At 44.3% G+C, this 18397-nt stretch overlaps 5 protein-coding genes and 1 non-coding gene across 6 annotated transcripts; 4 read left to right on the top strand and 2 right to left on the bottom strand.

Moving 5' to 3' along the window:
- Window positions 1-14: 14 nt before the first annotated feature.
- On the top strand, window positions 15-751 carry LOC131261458 (small ribosomal subunit protein uS12). Its single transcript, XM_058263498.1, has one exon. It carries the CDS (start codon window positions 93-95, stop codon window positions 522-524), a length of 432 nt encoding a protein of 143 aa, XP_058119481.1. The 5' UTR covers window positions 15-92; the 3' UTR covers window positions 525-751.
- A 2113-nt stretch (window positions 752-2864) lies between these two features.
- On the top strand, window positions 2865-5062 carry LOC131261382 (stress-associated endoplasmic reticulum protein 2). Its single transcript, XM_058263403.1, has 4 exons — window positions 2865-2933; window positions 3017-3203; window positions 3373-3420; window positions 3528-5062. The coding sequence occupies exon 4, from the start codon at window positions 3565-3567 to the stop codon at window positions 3757-3759; it is 195 nt and encodes a 64-aa protein (XP_058119386.1). The 5' UTR covers window positions 2865-2933; window positions 3017-3203; window positions 3373-3420; window positions 3528-3564; the 3' UTR covers window positions 3760-5062.
- A 612-nt stretch (window positions 5063-5674) lies between these two features.
- Window positions 5675-5746, top strand: Trnad-guc (transfer RNA aspartic acid (anticodon GUC)). The gene has a single exon. It is a non-coding gene; the product is annotated as a tRNA-Asp (tRNA).
- A 66-nt stretch (window positions 5747-5812) lies between these two features.
- LOC131258915 (neither inactivation nor afterpotential protein G) lies at window positions 5813-8136 on the bottom strand. The gene is made up of 5 exons (XM_058260311.1): window positions 7977-8136; window positions 7705-7907; window positions 7380-7640; window positions 6114-7306; window positions 5813-6051 (listed from the first exon to the last, which is right to left on the bottom strand). The coding sequence occupies exons 1-5, from the start codon at window positions 8134-8136 to the stop codon at window positions 5919-5921; spliced, it is 1950 nt and encodes a 649-aa protein (XP_058116294.1). The 3' UTR covers window positions 5813-5918.
- A 234-nt stretch (window positions 8137-8370) lies between these two features.
- On the bottom strand, window positions 8371-9238 carry LOC131272142 (probable ribosome biogenesis protein RLP24). Its single transcript, XM_058273784.1, has 2 exons — window positions 9080-9238; window positions 8371-8981 (listed from the first exon to the last, which is right to left on the bottom strand). The coding sequence occupies exons 1-2, from the start codon at window positions 9158-9160 to the stop codon at window positions 8472-8474; spliced, it is 591 nt and encodes a 196-aa protein (XP_058129767.1). The 5' UTR covers window positions 9161-9238; the 3' UTR covers window positions 8371-8471.
- A 2677-nt stretch (window positions 9239-11915) lies between these two features.
- Window positions 11916-14164, top strand: LOC131271412 (E3 ubiquitin-protein ligase TRIM37-like). Its single transcript, XM_058272828.1, has 4 exons — window positions 11916-12070; window positions 12148-13215; window positions 13286-13477; window positions 13739-14164. The coding sequence occupies exons 1-4, from the start codon at window positions 12051-12053 to the stop codon at window positions 13989-13991; spliced, it is 1533 nt and encodes a 510-aa protein (XP_058128811.1). The 5' UTR covers window positions 11916-12050; the 3' UTR covers window positions 13992-14164.
- The last annotated feature ends 4233 nt before the right edge of the window (window positions 14165-18397 follow it).

Genomic DNA, 18397 nt, shown 5'->3' with positions numbered 1-18397 from the left:
AACTGTCAAAGCGGTCGAGGTAGACGGTTGTCAAACCGCTGGTAGCCCTTTTCATCGCAAGTTTTCGTTCCGTGCAGACGCCATTACTGACAATGGGTAAACCACGTGGAATTCGTACCGCTCGTAAGCACATCCGACACCGTCGCGACCAGCGCTGGGCGGATAAGGATTACAAAAAGGCCCATTTGGGTACCCGCTGGAAGTCCAACCCGTTCGCGGGCGCATCCCACGCCAAGGGAATCGTGCTGGAAAAGGTCGGCGTCGAGGCTAAGCAGCCGAACTCCGCCATCCGCAAGTGCGTCCGTGTGCAGTTGATCAAGAACGGCAAGAAGATCACCGCGTTCGTGCCCCGGGACGGTTGCCTCAACTACATCGAGGAGAACGACGAGGTGCTGGTTGCCGGTTTCGGTCGTAAGGGTCACGCCGTCGGTGATATTCCCGGAGTCCGCTTCAAGGTGGTGAAGGTGGCCAACGTTTCGCTGTTGGCGCTGTACAAGGAGAAGAAGGAACGTCCACGATCATAAGGCGTCATCGAACAACAACAGGGTGGTGCCGGTGCAGCGTCTGTGGCCGAGCTGCTTGATCGCCACCGGAATGTGTGCTGCATGTTGCAGTTGATGGTCAGTGGCAGAACGCGAAGGATTGTAATGGTTAATGAGTAAATTGAGCCAAGTGGAGGAAGGAAATCATACAAGAATGTCAACAACTGGATGAAATACAAGTTGCCTGGAAGGATCTTGTACCTCGTAAATGAAGTGTACGGTTTAGTTTATTTTTACTGTGTAAAGTTGAGAAAACAAGACTATCTTTTTAGCTGTACTGAAGTGATGCAGGATCCCTTTTGTGGCCGAAAACAAAAGATTGCGATGATGGTCAATAGTGGGTCATACCACACCGTTGCGTATACTTGCATTCTGTTTAATTTTGGATATTCTTTTACTTTCAAGACGTTTCGTATCAATGTTTACAAAAATTGCGATAATGTTACAGTTCCCTGAGTAGACTTGGTCAACTACAACACTTCCAGAACTTTTCGGTGTAGATACCATGGAATGGTAAGTTGGTAAATTAGCTGCTTGTTAATGTTTTGCTTTTGCGATTGGGTTTATTCCAGTATTATTATCTAATTCAAATATTACTTTTTTCAAGATGTATTTGACTGCAACAGAAGACGCCGACTGTACTCTTCAAAAGGCTAGCTGGTTTAAAGGATATGACAATATGGGGATTGTCTGCTTCCGCGAATCCTGCATTGCTCAAAGGATACGTTAGGACGGAAAATATTAAAAATTCCTTAACGCAAAGGCTGTCATCATAAACGGAATGTAGAGCAATCAGTTTTCTACAGAACATCAATGTTGGGAAACGTGCTACAATACTTCGCCCATAACAGGATTCAGTTATGTTCGTTTGAAATTGAATGCTATTTCCAGCACTGCGAATGAGTGAGCGGTACGGCGATGTGTCCTAGATGAAGGACTACCGATGAATTCTTAAATGGCGTTGTACTGCGATTTATATGTTTACACTAGATACAATTTCTACAGGCGTTTCCCAACTTATAGTTTGGCGTATAGAAATGTTAGCGTCAAGTATCTGCCCTCAGGCCGTGAATGTGAGTTTGAAGAGTATTTCCAAGTTCGAAATGTGTAGCCCGCTTCCTATCTGCTCGCTGGTGTTGCAAGGAATTCTCATTCTGCAGCCTCAAACATTTTAGTAAACCGATTTATTACGTTTTCTGGTGGCACAGATTCGTATCCGTACTATTAACGGAGATCGATAATTCAATATTTCTCGTCACTACTACCCCGTCCCGGGATTGGGTATAGATAATTCAATATATTTACTCTTTTTGGTCAAAATTTTTCAAACAGGTTGTTCTTTCATTCGTGCACCTTTCGTTGGCGGATGTTAATTTTTCTATCGTGGATGATAATAATGATTCGAGCGAGAGCTATCGTCCGTCCGTAACAAGGTTTGTCACAAGTCGAAAACCAACGAATAAACAAAGTTATTCTGGTTAATCTACATTGTAGCACTCCAATAACAGTACACATTATTATTTGTGTATGCTTTAAAGTTATTCTTATGCAGTTTTGAATGATTTTCCTTTTTTTTTGTGCATGCATACGTATATCAACTAAGAAGGCAGCATTGTGGTGTTTAACTCGATAGCATAAACATATTTGCGTAGCTCAATCAAAATCACTTGACAGCTAGCAAGTGCGTTTATGCCAAGATCGATGAAAAAAGATGTCGCAGAATACCAGAGTCCGTGGGAATATTTTTGATAGTAGGTTGGAGCTTTATTTACCCCTTATGAGCTGCCAGGAAAGTAGGATAAAACTGGAAATTTGGTGTATTTCATCAACAGAGCAATCAATTGAGTGAAAGTAAATGATATCATGGCGACCAACAGGATTCATATGCCAAAACTTCACACAGAAGAGCAGTTTCTATCCGCGAGTCCATGGGCACTGTGATCCAGAATTTCCAATCACCTATTTGGTTATCAGTTTTCTGCGAATATCTCCCACCGCGTGACCACATTAGGCGTACCATACCAAAAACTTGGTACGGTCGAGTGACAGCGTACCAGAGCCGATGGTGCGCTAGAAAAAGAGAAAAAACGGTTTTTACCACCTGGGCCGCACCAGTTTTTTGGTATGGTACGCCTAATGTAGTCACGCGGCCACATACTGCAAGCATGTTTGTAAACACTTTTCAAACCAACTGTCACAACAATGGCAGAGCAGTAAATAGCTTTGACTCGACCTCTCTTTTCACCGATCTTGGTTTATGCGAATACGTGGAGTGTGGTTGGCATTTCGTCCGTCGCATACGTTGTCGTATTTTTTTACCAGCAGCTTCAACAGTGTAGAAATTCGCTCAAACCTGTCCGGTCGAACTTTCGTTAGTGTTCTCGATTTTGTGTAAGCAAATAACGATTAGCTGGTCACTCTCGCTTGTTCGGCTGGAATATTTGCTTCATTTGATACTTTCCAACGCACAACAGCACTCGAGCGCAATAGAACGGGAACCACCAGAAGTTGCGACAATTTGCTACAAACAGGACACTGTTGTGAAGAGCGCAGGAAAAATACAACGTGTACAGTTTTGTGCCTACGAGACTCGTGACGACACGCCGCTCTACCACGTCGCATTTACGCATCTTTGCAGCGAAGATAAGCTAATAAGAGACGGTAAGTGTTCCGGCGGTCGAGAAGAGCGACGGAACTGTTACGACGTAGTGAAAGTGGAGTGTAAGAAACTTCGTCTTGAAGCACACTTTCTTTGCACTACGTGGGTAATAAATATTTACAAGGTGTTCTCATGTTTGCTTCGTTCTTCTTTTCCTCCTGTGTTGCACAGAATCCTCCAACATCTGCGTTTAAAAGCGCTCCACACACCCTAACGTAGGTAAGTACCCGCAGCCCACCTTTTCATTCATGCATTACGGGGCCGAATATTGTGATATTTATTCCGGATTGTTTTTGCTCTGCCCGCCCCCTCCCACACACGTACAGAGAACATCACAGCGTATCCACAAACCAGCTAAGAAAAATGGCCCCGAAGCAGCGAATCCGCATCGCCAACGAGAAGGCCAGCAAGAACATCACACTCCGTGGCAACGTGCCGAAATCGTCGAAGAACGCCGAAGAAAAGTACCCGGTAGGACCGTGGCTGCTGGCACTGTTCATTTTCGTCGTGTGCGGCTCGGCGATATTCCAGATCATTCAGTCGATCCGTATAGCGTAAAAGAGTGATCGCGGCCGCCGATCAACTACTCTGTATCTGCAAGATCTTTCCGTTTCCCTGTACACAGTATGCCGCCCCTCACTCCTCTTGCTGGAAAGCGCCTTTTGCTTTTCATTTTCCCCGACATTTCTCGTCCGCTGGATATGGACCCAGTACGGACCTGGACTGATTTCGATTGCAATTGATATCAGCGTAGATGTTTTTGTTTACTTCCATCGTGCAATAGTTATTTTTCGGCGGTTGTTTCCTTTATCTCGATGATATCGATTCCCTTTAGAGACCAATTTGATATATTTTGTATGCATGTTCGTTTTGTAAAATATTACCGCAATGTGAATGTTTCCGAGGTTCCATGCACTGACTGATGCTTTCTTTTTTTGTTGTTTTGTGTTTTGCCGATGTACGCGATACGATAAGAGTTATGACAATTGGATCAAGCAAAAACTTCGATTGGGTGTGCAAATGCAAACAGATCTTGGCATTCAGACTGTAATGTGAAAGGCATTATTTTCCTTTCGATTTCATTCCTTTGAAGTTCCGTCTTAAAACATCGGACACCAGGAATGCCTTGCAGCCGACGAAGCAGTGAAGTGTGTATTTGAAGAACTAAAAATGATGTAGCCTGCCAGAAATAGAATTTTTCGAAATCTCTTGCACACTTTCCCGCCCTCAGCCTCGGATGATGCATCCTGCCGGGCTTAATTATAAACATACGTACTACCAGGGACGAACATACAGAACAGTGTCCTTCCAAGCGCCAGCAATGGCTGGGAGGCTCATAACAAAGCAAACTATCTAGAACCCGATGGGAGCTAGGAATCGCGCAAAACCGGAATCCCACTATCCAATCAAACGAAGCAGCAAACTATAGATAAGAATAATTCATGTGGCCCCAAAACTACCACGTTTCGCGCAAACCAAGAAGACACACCAAGGTGCAGGTGCGGACAGTAGGAAGAGAGGGTGTGGAGGTTTACTTTTTTACTTGTCTGAACTAGAAAGACCAAATGTTGCTTCTTTCTTGACCAAAACTTGTTGGATGAACGTGCGCGGAACGCGGAGGTAACATGTGTACAGGCGAATTTAAAACATAACATGGACATAAGCATAAAAAAAATGAAACCGGCGCGAAAAGCATGGATACCCTCACACCACTCAGACTCTTTTTCGCGTACTTTCGATACGGTCACCTTTGTGTGGAAACTGCGAGCGGAAAATCGCAAAGAAATTAACGTATATACATTAAGATGTGAGAAAACCACAAATTGACAAAACTAATTTGGTGAACATTATATACTATCAATGTGAAACATGTTGTATTTTGTTTGATAAGAGACATCCGAAAATATATAGGACCGAGGACAAAAAGGTGTTTTTTTCTTTAGCCGTAACAACCGTTTTGAGGTGTAACAGCAGGTTTATCATTTCAGCTGATTTAGTAATTGCGCCTCAGATTCATACCAATCACAGGCCGGAGGCTTCTTTCCGAACACCTCTCGAGAAAACAGCGTGAGATTAAACGCACGTACGCGTTCACGAGCTGCGCCGTTTCGGGAGTCGATGACATTGAAATGATTCGCATGTTATCACCAACCTACGCAGTAGTAATGTTTCTGAATTATGTTATTATTTACAATTTAAAGCCACGAATGCACGGTGTGGGTTCATTTAAGGTCATTAAACACAAATCATAGCATTTTAAATATTCTTTCCAATGATAATCGTAAGATTAATCAATCAAATGATCTAATAGATGGTAGAGATTCAAATGATGTGATTACATGTATTCACATCTGGATGGTTAATTTGGAAAGAATATATTTGGAAATATATTTTTTTAATGGGTAGTCTCCAAGGGACATTTTTGCGCTACACGTATATGACCCGTTTGTATTTGAAACTCATTTTCTACAAGTCCTCGATAGTATAGTGGTCAGTATCCCCGCCTGTCACGCGGGAGACCGGGGTTCGATTCCCCGTCGGGGAGGATGAAACTTTTTTGGTGCAGGAACCCTAGGATTATTAAATGAAGCACCACATTTAATTTTTTTATCTTATTGTAAAACATTTATTTTTCCCTTTTTCGAAAGCTTCCCAAACAAATGCAAGAGAAAAATTAGATTGTACATTATATGCTCCGTTTGAAAGGATTTAGTGAATTAGTGGTCGCCCTTCAATATCAAATCACTTCCTTTTTCTGCCACCGCAATCACAACCGAGTTTGGCGTTCCTGATACCGGGGTTGGAAAAATACTTGCATCAACAACGCGCAGTCCATGAACACCGTTTACCCTGCGTATGGAGAATTACATTAATTTTTCGATATTTCCAGATCTAGACACGTGGTTACCTACCTTAGTTGATTATCGACAACAGCATCCGCGCCATCCCCAATGGCAGCCGTACCACCGGGATGATGTCCTGTGAGGGCTGACGTACGTAAAATACACTCTAGGTACCGATCCGACGGCTGCTGGACAACATTGTCCGGGGGTCCAAAGTTGGAACATCGCTTAATGCGAGGCCAGTGCAGTTGAGCTCCAATTTTCCGGAAGGCTTCGGTGCGCACGGTTCTCGCTACCAGGCGGATCGCTGCCATCATGCATTCGATGTCGCTACGATCCTTCAGATAGTTGGGATTGAAAAACGGTTCACTGCCAATGTGCCGATCGCGGAGGAAGATCGCACCCCGGCTCCGTGGTTGATGGCAGGTGCTCAGGAACAGGAAACCCTCCTGGCTGGAATTGCGGTAGAAGGGGAAAAAAGCGCGGAACGTGTCCTGCTCCATGTTGGACACATGACGTAGCGCCTGCTCGTCGACACTGCCCATCCCGAACAGGATGATGCCGTGTCGTCCGCCACGTGGACCACCGATACCGGCAATGGCCGTATTGGCGAGGACCCCTTTTCCATGGTTGAGATACTGTACGATCGATTCGAACGAAAGAACTTTGTCCAGCGTAACGCTAGCTTTAACGCCGATGCTTACGAACAGTGGCAGATTGAGATGGTCAAAGTAGTTCTGGCCCACGTTGGACGAATCATGCACCAGTTCGATACCGTGACGCTGGAGCTCTAGCTTCGGTCCGATGCCGGAGAGCTTTAGTATTTGCGGTGTATGCAATGCCCCTGCGCTGAGGATCACTTCACGGTGAGCTTTAACGGCAATCAAATGCTCGATGCCCTGTATCGCTATACCCTTGGTTCGTTTACGCTCATCGAACAGAACCTTCGCCACAGATGTGGAGGTAAGGATGGTTAAATTCGGACGGCCGAATGCGGGCCGTAGATAAGCGTGATAGCTACTCCAGCGAATGCCATTGTGGATGGTGTAGCGAGCTGGTTTAAAAAGATATTCCCGTCCAAGTTCTGATGGTGCTTCTGTGAACACCTTCGCCAAAAGTGAGTCCTGAGGATTAACTTCCGTGACAAGTAAACCATTGGTACGGGTAACGTGAGGGGCGTTAGGTCGGTTTTTCGTTGCACAGAGGCTGATACTTGCGTGCTCATCGTTCTCCGGATTCAAAATGGATGCATAAGTATTTGTCTAAAATAAAAACGAAGATTTCAGAGTGTGATAATCACTCGATCGGAATTCGTAGTTTTAAACATGTTTTCACCTGGTAAAGATCGTCCCCTGTTAGGTCCTGTTGGCATTCCATCACGTTTTCGCGGGTTCCCGAACATTCCGGCTCCGCATGATGCCTGGCCATCGACGGTTGTTCAAGCTGATCAATGTAAGGTTTCATTGCGTGCCAGTTCCAATCGAATGCACCACTCCGTTCCCAACGTTCAAAATCCTCCGGAACGCCGGTAAAGTGCAGCATATAATTAATCTGCCCCGAGCCACCGAGCCCTTTGCCACGTGGTAACAGTTGTTGCTGTGGAAAACCAAAATATAGGAAGTTTAAAATCGAATTTCGAAACGGGCAACGGTTTTCTTACATTATTGCCCAATCCGTGCGACGAGTACTTTTGTGGAGTCGTTCGAAACGCCCAGTCATATTTGGTCCCTTGCATTGCAGTACTAATTAACGGTATTATGGAAGCCGCACCAAAGTTATCGCCCGCCTCCACGAGCAGCACGGTCACGTTTGGATCTGCCGAAAGTCGATTGGCGAGAACGCAACCCGCCGTTCCACCACCAACTAAAGAAGGTCAGATGTAAACGGTATTCGTATCTAGTGGAGTAATAAGGTATGTTCACGTATACTTACCAATAATGTAATCGAATGCCTGTCCCTCAACGAGGTGAGGATCCCGAATTTGATTGGGAATCGTTTCCGTACCCAACCATATCCACAGCAGCAAAAGAATGGCAGACAACAGCACTGTGGCGAGAAGCGAAAACACTAGACACTTTTTCAGGCAACTCATTTTCGGCTCCTTGCCTTTGTACCACCAACTTCTCTTACCAAAAGTCAACTGACTACTATTCGGGGAGGAAACAATTCTATACCACCGTGGAGCTGCTGTTTGCATGACCTATGCGACTAAGAATGAGTGTGGAAGCTTCGTCCAACTTAATCCTATTAGAACGAAACGTGTACACAAGGGAATATTATTACATCAGGGGACAGCACGTCATCAAAGGTTACATTCACGAACGCGTTTGTTTACAGTCACAACTGGCGCACATTCAACACACCAGTGATTCCACGTTTATATTACATCCGTGCTCTTAAATTTAGTTTCTTACGAATCAAACCCTATTATGCCTTCATCATCTCTTCATCATCCTCGAGCAGACCGGCCGACTCCTCTAGTTGCTTCTCGAGTTTGCGGGCATCGACGTACTGGATCTCCTCTTCCTCCTCGTCCTGCTCCATGTCCATTAGTAGTGCCGATTCCTGAGCCTCCTCCTTCGCCCGTCGTTCCTTCACTCCGATGGCGGGCGAGCGAATGAGCGCGATGTTCTTCTGCACGTCCACGATGTCCCGGTGGATTTCGTGGTCACGGGCCTTCCGGAGACGCTCCATAACGAAGTGGCACTCGCGTCGCAGTTTGATTTCGTTGATCTTCTTCACCGCGTCGATCGTCTTGTTCCACAGCTCACGGTCGTACTTCACCGGGACGTTGCGGCGCTTCTCGAACTCGAAGCTCGGATCGACCGTCAGCTCCTTTCCGTGCGTCTTGCGGTACGCCTTGGTCCAGCGCAGCTTACGTGGGTTCTTCTTTTTGTTGAACTCACGGCGGCATTTCGGACGGCAAAACCGGAAGACCTGCAACGGCCGGGAAGAGGGTAAAAAAAAAATGTTTGTGAATGTTGATGTCAACAACTCAGTCAGTCGTAAAGTCGCAGCAAAAATATTACACCTACCTTGCAGTCGTTGCGCACAAAAACCATCCCGTGTCCCGGGAAGATTTTGTTGGAGCAGAAGAAACACGTCTCGATACGCATTTTGCTGGCTGTGCGGTGTTTTAGGGTTTATTTCGATGCACTTTACGGCACCGAGCACGCCACACACGCGGTTGTAAATAAAAGGAATTGAAAACACACGAGTTATTTGACAGCTACAAATATGGCAGCTGGCGCCATACGTTTATAGTGCAAAGCTGTGGTACGTTCGGTAGAACCTAGGATTCGAACGGGTTTGAACTCAAACTGGGTTTTAAGCGAATTGAAAATGTACGTTTTATGATCGTTTCAAATTTTTATATGTTTCGTAGCAAAAGGAAGTTGGTTTTTGTTCTATTTTGTTAACTTTATTTCCTGGTTAGCAATGGAATCGTAACATATGCTTGAGTTGTAGTGTATGAAATGTTGATACATTAAAAAACAATACATCCGAATCATCCATTTTTTCAATAGGTGTTTGATCCAAATCATACGACATATGTGTTGTGTTATGTGTTTAATCCAAATCATACAACAATGCAACATGAAACACACAAGGTTATACACACGTGGTTATACTGATTTAAACTCATGCAGACTGATCAGATTCAAAATAAAGTTAATAAATCGGAGTCACCACAAATACGTACAATAAGAAATTTAGCTTTATTTAAATAATTACGGCAGTTATCTTTTTGAAGAATTATTATCACATAACGCATGTAAACTAAAATTACAGGGCGATGATTCAACTTAAACAAAAGTACGAACGTGCGTACAAACAAGTCAAATGATCATCCAACTAAAGAACAAAGAAGCTTCATTCAAGTCATCTTTAAATTGAACATTGAGAGAAAGAAGCTGTTGCCACCGCTTTGTGCATCCGAACAACAGAATCAAGACGAGTCCTTCGTCTAACCGAGTACGGTAGTAGAAGTGCATCACTATACGCACGCCCGTCGCGACAGATCACGTTCCGGCGATCGTGCGTGATCTCTCAGTCACGATAGTCCCGCGGGAACGGAATCATTTCACGGGATACGCAATTGATCTGGTAGTGTGATTTCAATCAAATACGCGTCGTGAGTGGTTCTTTGATGTGGTACAATTTCTTACATAAGGATACGAAACGTTTAGATGCTTGTTTAAGTGTTTTACGTAGTTTCTTTAAGAGTAGTGTATCCTAAAGATCATCGTGTGAAACAAAACGTGATCAATATCTCCAGCACGCATGAAACGGTGCCTAATGCAGTGCACGAAGGTTTATTGCACTTGGGCCATGAACTTGCACGATGGGGATCACTTCCTGGTACGCCGTTTTCGTTTTTGCTCGCGTGTGCCGGTGAAAACGGAGGGGGGAAACGCAAACTGCACGCTGCAGTCATTTTCCGCGCAAATACATACACCAACGCGTGCGCGTGATTCTACACTCGCGTATTTGCGGATAATCCGCACGTTTCTCGTGTAAGGAAATAGAGCGACATTAACCGATCCACGCATCGCGGCGATGGCCTTTGTGAAGCTGTTGTAAGACGATGTTCGTTAACTCATGTGCAGTGATTAGATGAAGCAGTGTTGGTGGCCCTGGGGATGATGCGATTGGGAAATATGTCGGAAAATCCCGGTAAATAAATCCAGTACCTTTGGGGTAGTATTGAACAAATGTATGCAGACATGAAATCCATCCGCGAAGTGATACCGAAAATCGGCAGATTCAACATTGATTTTTAAATGTTTTTCTAATGCAAAATTATATAATAATTAGCTACCAAGGATGTATCCAATATGTTAAAGTTACTATTCATTATAATTTAGAAAAAAAATTATATATTGCAAAGGAAATATTATACAATTTTTAATGAAAGGTTGATTTCCTTTGCTTCATGTTTACTCAGGCAATCAAGTGTAGTTTATGCTGCTCAGTTTACTTTCCAATTAAAATGATGACTTGTTCAGTCTCTTGTGTGTGTTTTTTTATAATAGATTAGTATTCATATACTTTGCCAAACTTTGAAGTTCAAACTACTTTGCGCAGAGCTCGTTGTACATCGGTTTCACGATGTTGATACTTCTACATACTCTACAAAACCCATCTACATAGTGCATGTCTCAAATCCTACACGTCCGTCTGAGGCAAGGCCATATTTAAGGTGATTTCGCTGTCATTGTATGACAACGAAATAAAAGTACTATTTGCAGATCTTCAACTTAGTTAGCATTTGGGCGAATTTGCGGCCTTCAATGCAATGACCAGTCGTGTTGTTACATACCTTGGCAGAAATATGTTCCCCTCTTTCGCCGTAACACAGTGAGTAAGCTATGCTCATTAGTGATTTTGGTGGTTTTGGTCGCGAGCCTCATTTGCTCGGAAGAAGTTGACCGCGCTTTGCTTTCCCGACTCACATTTTAGTCCGCATTTACAATGCGGGAATTAACCGCGGTCCCATTAAAAACTGGATTGAATTGAAATGTCTTGAAAGTTTACATGATCGGTGCTAATTGCTTGGGCAAACTCAAAGCCACTCTATGGGTAAATTTGTGGACCGCTTCTATCAATAATTAAAAATGTGAGAAATGAAAAATTAACAGTTTTCCCATAAAAAGAAACAAATTAAATTTTTCATTTTTTTGGTTATTAGTTTGGAATAAATTGGTTCCATTTCGAACAAGGATTGGATTTCGATAATTATTATACCGACATATTATTTCCCTCAACATGAACCCTGCCGTTAGGATCGGAGCTCGGTTTCCGAACGTGAAACAAAGGTTTCGATAATCCGTTGTCCTCAAGTGATCTCGGTGCCATTGCGATGTGAAAGGTCGATGCGATAGTGACGTCAGTTTGTATCACGTATCGAGTTTTAATAGTTTTGTTTGATGTTTAATAGTGCTTTTGTATCATCAATTTGTATTTTGAATGGTTTAATATTTGTGTGTGAATTAGTTTGCAATAATGCATCGATCATTTGCTAGGTAAGAGTAGCTAGGAAAAACTAGAGCGACTACATAACCAAACAAATACATTGTCCTGTTCCTGTACGTTGCCTCAGCTCGAGCCTCGATATGACCACTTCTGCTTCTGGCGCCCGGAGAGAATCCCGCCGGTCGGGCACATCTACTTCCTCGCTTTCGGCAGCCGGCAGCAGTACTTCGTTTGTGGCCACACCTGCGCACACCGAGACGGCCAGCTCATCGCCCCCCTGGTCGGTGGCGTGTGCCTGCCGGCGGAAAAAGTTCTCACAACCCGGGAAAGGAGGCAGTGGCCGCAGCCCGGATAGTCGCCGTCAGCTGATGACCAGCATAAATGATATCTTCAAGTGTACGATTTGCTTTGGTGCGCTGAACGACCCCCACCTGTGCCCTCGCTGCTCCAAGATGTACTGCTACGGTTGCATCGACGAGTGGCTCGAGACCGGAGCTAGCCAGTGCTGCCCAAACTGCAAGCTCGGCCTGCGGATGGACCAGCTGGTGAAGGTCCGCTGGTTCGATGACATCGAGAAGCTGCAGCGCAACCTGGACACTGGGGGTGACCGAGTTGATTCGAACACTCGGCAGCCGGAGGATCCCGAAGCCGAACAGGACCTTTGCACCCGTCATGGCAAACCACTGAACTTTTTCTGCTCGTCGTGCAATGAGTGCGTTTGCGAGGCGTGCGCCACGGATGCAGACGACGGGCGGCACAGAGACCATACGTTTAAGACGCTTCACGTGACGTACGAGCATCATGTGGCCGAAATGAACGGTGAGCTAGAGAAGGTGGAGCATTACCGGGATAAGCTGGAGGCGCTGGTGGACAAGATCGACCGGAACATAGAGCTGATCGGGCGCGTGAAGGAAGTCAAGATGAACGAGCTGGAGGAGCTGATGGAGGCCGCCATTCACAGCCTCGCCCAACAGGAGAAGGACAAGATGACGAAGCTGAAGGCGCACCGGGATTTCATCGTCGGCGAGATGTACTTCATCGATAATCAGGTGACGCGGCTGCGGTGCGAAATGGCCACCCGTAGTCGGTCGCAGGTGATCCAGATGAAACCGAAGATGGTCGACTCGTGCAATACGATTCGGTCGGTGCCGATACGGGATTTCAAGCACATTCGCGTGCCGGCCAGCTTGAAAATGTAAGATGGGGATGTGCTACCACGGCCGATATTTCTCAGTGAACTGACTTCCTTGGCGGTCTCTTTTCAGCGAACTACCGGTCATCTACGAGACGGGCATCTTCGTGGTGCAGAATTTTTCCACGTTCGACGACAACAAGGTGGTCTACTCGAGCGAGTTTTCTGACTGCCTAGGACGTAGCTGGCGCATCATGGCGTGGTGTGTGATATCCGAGGATCATTTCGGCATCTATCTGGAGCTAATGAAGGGTTTGCCCTGCTGGTACGTAAGATAACCATACTTTATTCCCAACATGTTGTGCTGCTATATAGTTGACAATATTTATCTTTCGCGATTTGAATAATTTTTTTTACCTAAAAATGAAATAATCGTCTTAAAGAAGGATGTTTCTCCTATATAAGCAGTTTTCGACTCTTGCATTATTTATTTTTGCATGCCATCATTTTTTACAAGTATTAGAAGCAAGCAACAAAAATTTTCATGGCCTTAACATTTAAACCCAAATAATCTTTCTTGTTCCAGGATGGAATGCACCTTCCAGCTCATACACGACGACCCGGCGAAGACGATCAGCAAGACAATCCGGGAGTACTTCGATCGCACCCCCCAGAAGGGCTGGGGTTTGCGGGACTTCGTCACGCTGAGCACCATCGTGGACGACCACTACCTCCGGGATAACGATTCGCTCGAGCTGCTGTACCATATCCGGCCGTGCCATGGCGGCGATGTGTCACATGCCTCCGAAGGAGATCTGTCACTGATCAGCGAGGACTAAGCTATGAGGGAAGATTGTAAGGCCCGGCTAAGAGCCGATTGGTCAATTTTACACTTTGTTGACTGCTTGGGGACAGTTTTTAAGAGGAGTAATAATGATAAGAGTAGCGGAATAGATAGAATGTTTGAAACATGGTTTAGAATAAATATTTCACATGCTTCGAAAGCGGAAAATCATCGTATCAAACATAGTGTAGTACAACGAGTCTTTCTCATTTATTGTTATCATCCTATCGAAGACTGAATAATAGACACGCATGAAAAAAAACCTAGATACTACCAAGAGGCAGCAGTGGTGATAACATTTGTGAGAATGGTGTAATAACAAGAAAAAATAAATCTATATAAAATACATCAAGCAGTAATAAAAAAAACTTTAAAAATACCCAAAGTAGGAAGGAATCGATGAAAGAAAGTGACGAATTAAAAAGATTACCTCAATTCGGCCGCTTCAATCACAAGGCACGTGCAGGTGACTTAACGCTGGACAATCGCGAAAAGTAAAAGTGTCCATCGATCGCGAAATTGCCAAAGTGACCCTTGGTGTAGTTTTGGGCACTGTGACCAGGAGAGGGTGTTTCGTGAATGGCATGGTACGCATCCGGATACCGTACTTCGACACTTCAAGTCCCTCACTTCGCGACTCTAGCTCCGGTGGCGTCGACGTTGGCAATGGTCCTTAACGGCCCGGAAGCATTCACGATAAGCCAATGAATGGCTCCGTTACACACGTCTGCTGGCTGGAAGTACTAGATGATGATCAAAGCGTACGCAATAACGTACGGGGGAGTCGATACCGGTCAGCGTGTCGATGACGAAAACGGGAAGGCGGATGTCCAAGACGTCGCCGTGATCGAAGAAGAGGTTTTCGAGCATCGTCACACGTGAAAGGAGCCTCGGATTTATGTGTGCCTTGGTTGCATCGATGGCTGGGACCGCAGGCTGGGAACGGAGGCTTCCCCGGAGGCCGTAGATGATACTATGGGGGTGTAGTGCGATGATGATCACGTGAGTGGATCCATCGAGCCGTTTTGAGACGCAGTCTTGTGGCTACTTCGCGAAACGAACCAGGAAAAGCTAAGGTAAACTGACAAAACACCTATAAAATATGAACATAAACATGGAATGTCTGGCGCATACGGAAATGCAATGCAGATGCGACGATTTAAATGCGCTTTGCTCTTGGATAATCCACTAGAAGCATGCCATTTAAGATAACCTTTGTCTTCGAGTAATAGTTGAACGTGGGATTTTTGTTTAACTGGCGAAGTAGCGAAGTTTCTACACAAATGTTAAAATGGCTGGTGAACCGACACTTAACACACGTCGGGCAATGAAAGAAACGGAGAGAAAGGGAAAGAGAGACAGTGCGGATATTGAAACTGTAAACTAAAAGATGTATCTAATCTAACATCTTATCTAATTATGTAAGGAAAGCAGATGCCTCTCGATGGCCGAAGTGTGACATAAGTTTGGTGCACTTAGCGAAAGAGTAATTATTTCTCCATCCCTAAACAGCGTGGTTTAGAACAAGCAAAACGTTCGCTAAGCTGTTTTTTTAGTTCGACATAATGGAATTATGAAATAATCCGACACATTAGCGACACACTCTCTGCATTGGCAGGCGAACATTCGCCATGCCGCGCGACTGAAGTAGCTCAGATTCGACGGGTTCATACCCCTTATGGTAGGGTAAAGCTCCCTTTTGTTGGTATCTGTTTTAGCTTATTTTCTCAAAGAACTTGAACTATAGGAGCATTTCATGGACCTGCAAGAGGTTTTGTCTAGATTTCTATTATTCTTACATAGATTTTCTGATACCTAGTGGACGATTTCCTTAGCTTTTACCGAACCATGTAATATATTTGCTAGTTTAAAATATAACAATTTACTGCCGTTACCACTCAGTAAGATCTTCCCTACGATAATCTCCGTGATTTGAGCAACGCTTCGTCTCTTGAGCCAACGCGCTCAGCTATTCCTCCGTTTGTCTCGTCCAATAAATCGCCGAAGTCAAGCTGTATAGCTTGGATATGAAACTGATACAAATTTTTGGAATTAATCAAAACACCACATCCAACTTTACTATGTCCGCGAAACGTTATATGTCACCCAAGAGGATCTGTAACTGACCTGGAAGACTAAGGTAAGACGGAATTAGGCACCGTTGAGAATCAATTGGTTCATTTTAAATTGTATGGACTGCTTGTAAGCTGTTTTAGAAAGGAGTTATAAGGAAACGTATAGGGGAGTAGAAATAACGTTCAAAGCATGGTTTAGAGGGTAAGTTGTCGTATCAACAATATTTTAGTTTGACTAGTCTTTCGCATTAACATTATCTCATGTAAGACTGAATAATTGCCACGCATGAGAAAAAAATCCAAGAGAGATAATTTTGCGAAATTGATGTCGACTATTCGAAATTGAGTCGATTGGAAATATAGAGCCCGTGTGAGGTGCAGCGAATCGTGTACTTTCAATGTTCCAACCAACTGCTACAACTGTTGGTCCGTACAGCATAATTCCATCCACAATCAACACTTGAGGAAGGGGACGCAGGCTCGAAGCTCCGCGGACGGAGGAATGTGCAGGTGACATAATTTTGATTTTTCTCGCTTCTTTTTAAGCGACTTCCCACCGCCAAAACTCTAACCGAATGACTGACTACTTCCAGCTTTCCAGTTTTCGTCCCGATGGGATGTCCATTAGAGTGGATGATTTCCCTTTCCTTCACGCGCTCGTTTTATCGGACCTGAAACTTCAAACAGGCATGTGTGTAATAAAATTAACGATGCCCAACACGAAAGGAGAAGATGTCGGTCGGCATCGTTTTAGTTTAGTGATTTTTTTGTCAATGTTCTGCCGGCCATTCACTTTCGTATCGAAATAAAACAGTTTTAAACGCACGCATTGTTAAGCGCAAGCGGGCCATCACCTTGGGATCGTTTTTGCACGAAGCGTTTAGCCGAAAAAATGGTTAAAAACATGTGAAACTTGGTTTGTGTGTGTGTGTATATTATTTTTTGTTTTCATTGGAAAAGTTGAAAATGAAAGGAAAAATCAAACGACTATCTTACGAAAGGCTAGCGCTGGTTATTGTCCAAATTTCTGTTGGTTTATCGCATTTTGGTTATCGCTTGTTTTAGATGCCCTTTTTTGTCAGTATGGGATGGATTACAAAATCAGCCTTATTGAAAAATGTGTATAAAGGAGGTACGATAAAAAATAGCAATTTAATGGATAATCTAATTTTTCCTAAATTTTACTGACATCTTCCAATTTCAATCATTCACACAGTATTATGGACTGCTCGTAGCCTTCATCGATTGCATGCATGTTTATTCCATTTTCTTTTAAACCTACGGTTGAAGCGACGAACCCCCGGTTTTAGAGCGCATTGATGCCTTTCGTTTGACCGTCCATTATATCTTTTACCAAGCAAAAGAAACTCGTGCTTGCAAATTGGCCGCAGCTAAGTTTGCCATGAAAGGTGGCCGAGAAAAGGAAGACTGAATTGTTCTCTTGTCCTACTGAAACGTAGCGAGCAACCTTGAACTAGTGCACCGTACTCGGACAATGCCGCATATGAGACTTATATTTAGTGCGTTGAGAATTATGATGCCACATTGAGCGAGCTATGCTTAAACAGTCAGATATGGAAAAATCGGCTTGACTTTAATTAGATGATCGTTACCTTCGGCATGATCGGCAGGGTTACACATTTTAGGCATAAGATGCTCCCAAATCCTAAATGCACGTACACACGAGCCATCATAGGGTTCCCACTCAGCTGTTTTCGCTTCCGACGTGCGCATAACGTTGGGGATGCATTGGTTATGGTGCCAGGCAGTGGGGTTATATGGGCACAATCACCTAGTTTGGCCCAATGCCCTGGCGACCCAGTGTGGTGTTGAGTCTGCTCACTCAACACATATTGCGGCTTGCAGCGAACCCTTCAGAGAATGTGAATGTCTTGTACTTTCTTTGGAGTATGGGGGGCTTTGAAATGCTTATTTATTTGTAATAAGGTTTGTTGTGTTTTTGAGATTTTTCTAACAGTATAACAAAGATATAATTAAAGAGGAACTCACAAACATAGAGCTTTAAACTATTGCCCACCTATCATTTCTCATATAAACTTGTACATTATCTTGTAGAAAAAAATCGAACATTTATTATTATCTAAACAACTTTATTGCCAATTGTTGAGCGCATCCATAAGCAAATAAACAAACAAACACCCATTCCAGTCGACAACCCACTTGAGGGTTAACATTCAGCAGGTTTTAAAGCGTATTATCTTTCGTGCAGTTTTTGTCGATCGTCGTGAGTAATTTTCCCACTGCATGGGCTTTTCCCGCCCCTTTTCGTGAGCTGTTACCGACTCGTAGTTTGTTGTCTTTCACC

The sequence above is a fragment of the Anopheles coustani genome, chromosome 3 (genome assembly GCF_943734705.1).
Source record: "Anopheles coustani chromosome 3, idAnoCousDA_361_x.2, whole genome shotgun sequence".
Classification (NCBI taxonomy): Eukaryota; Metazoa; Arthropoda; class Insecta; order Diptera; family Culicidae; genus Anopheles; species Anopheles coustani.
The sequence above is the reverse complement of the archived record's forward strand: the minus strand, read 5'-3'. Positions and strand labels throughout refer to the sequence as shown.

Coding starts and splice junctions, on each gene's coding strand:
- LOC131258915 (XM_058260311.1), bottom strand. CDS start 8,136: ATGAGTTGCCTGAAAAAGTGTCTAGTGTTTTCGCTTCTCGCCACAGTG. Junction 7,641..7,704: donor CGCACGGATTGGGCAATAAT/GTAAGAAAACCG, acceptor GGTTTTCCACAG/CAACAACTGTTACCACGTGG. Junction 6,052..6,113: donor GTTGTCGATAATCAACTAAG/GTAGGTAACCAC, acceptor CTCCATACGCAG/GGTAAACGGTGTTCATGGAC.
- LOC131272142 (XM_058273784.1), bottom strand. CDS start 9,160: ATGCGTATCGAGACGTGTTTCTTCTGCTCCAACAAAATCTTCCCGGGA. Junction 8,982..9,079: donor TTGTGCGCAACGACTGCAAG/GTAGGTGTAATA, acceptor CGGCCGTTGCAG/GTCTTCCGGTTTTGCCGTCC.
- LOC131261458 (XM_058263498.1), top strand. CDS start 93: ATGGGTAAACCACGTGGAATTCGTACCGCTCGTAAGCACATCCGACAC.
- LOC131261382 (XM_058263403.1), top strand. CDS start 3,565: ATGGCCCCGAAGCAGCGAATCCGCATCGCCAACGAGAAGGCCAGCAAG.
- LOC131271412 (XM_058272828.1), top strand. CDS start 12,051: ATGCATCGATCATTTGCTAG. Junction 13,216..13,285: donor GTGCCGGCCAGCTTGAAAAT/GTAAGATGGGGA, acceptor GTCTCTTTTCAG/CGAACTACCGGTCATCTACG. Junction 13,478..13,738: donor ATGAAGGGTTTGCCCTGCTG/GTACGTAAGATA, acceptor TTCTTGTTCCAG/GATGGAATGCACCTTCCAGC.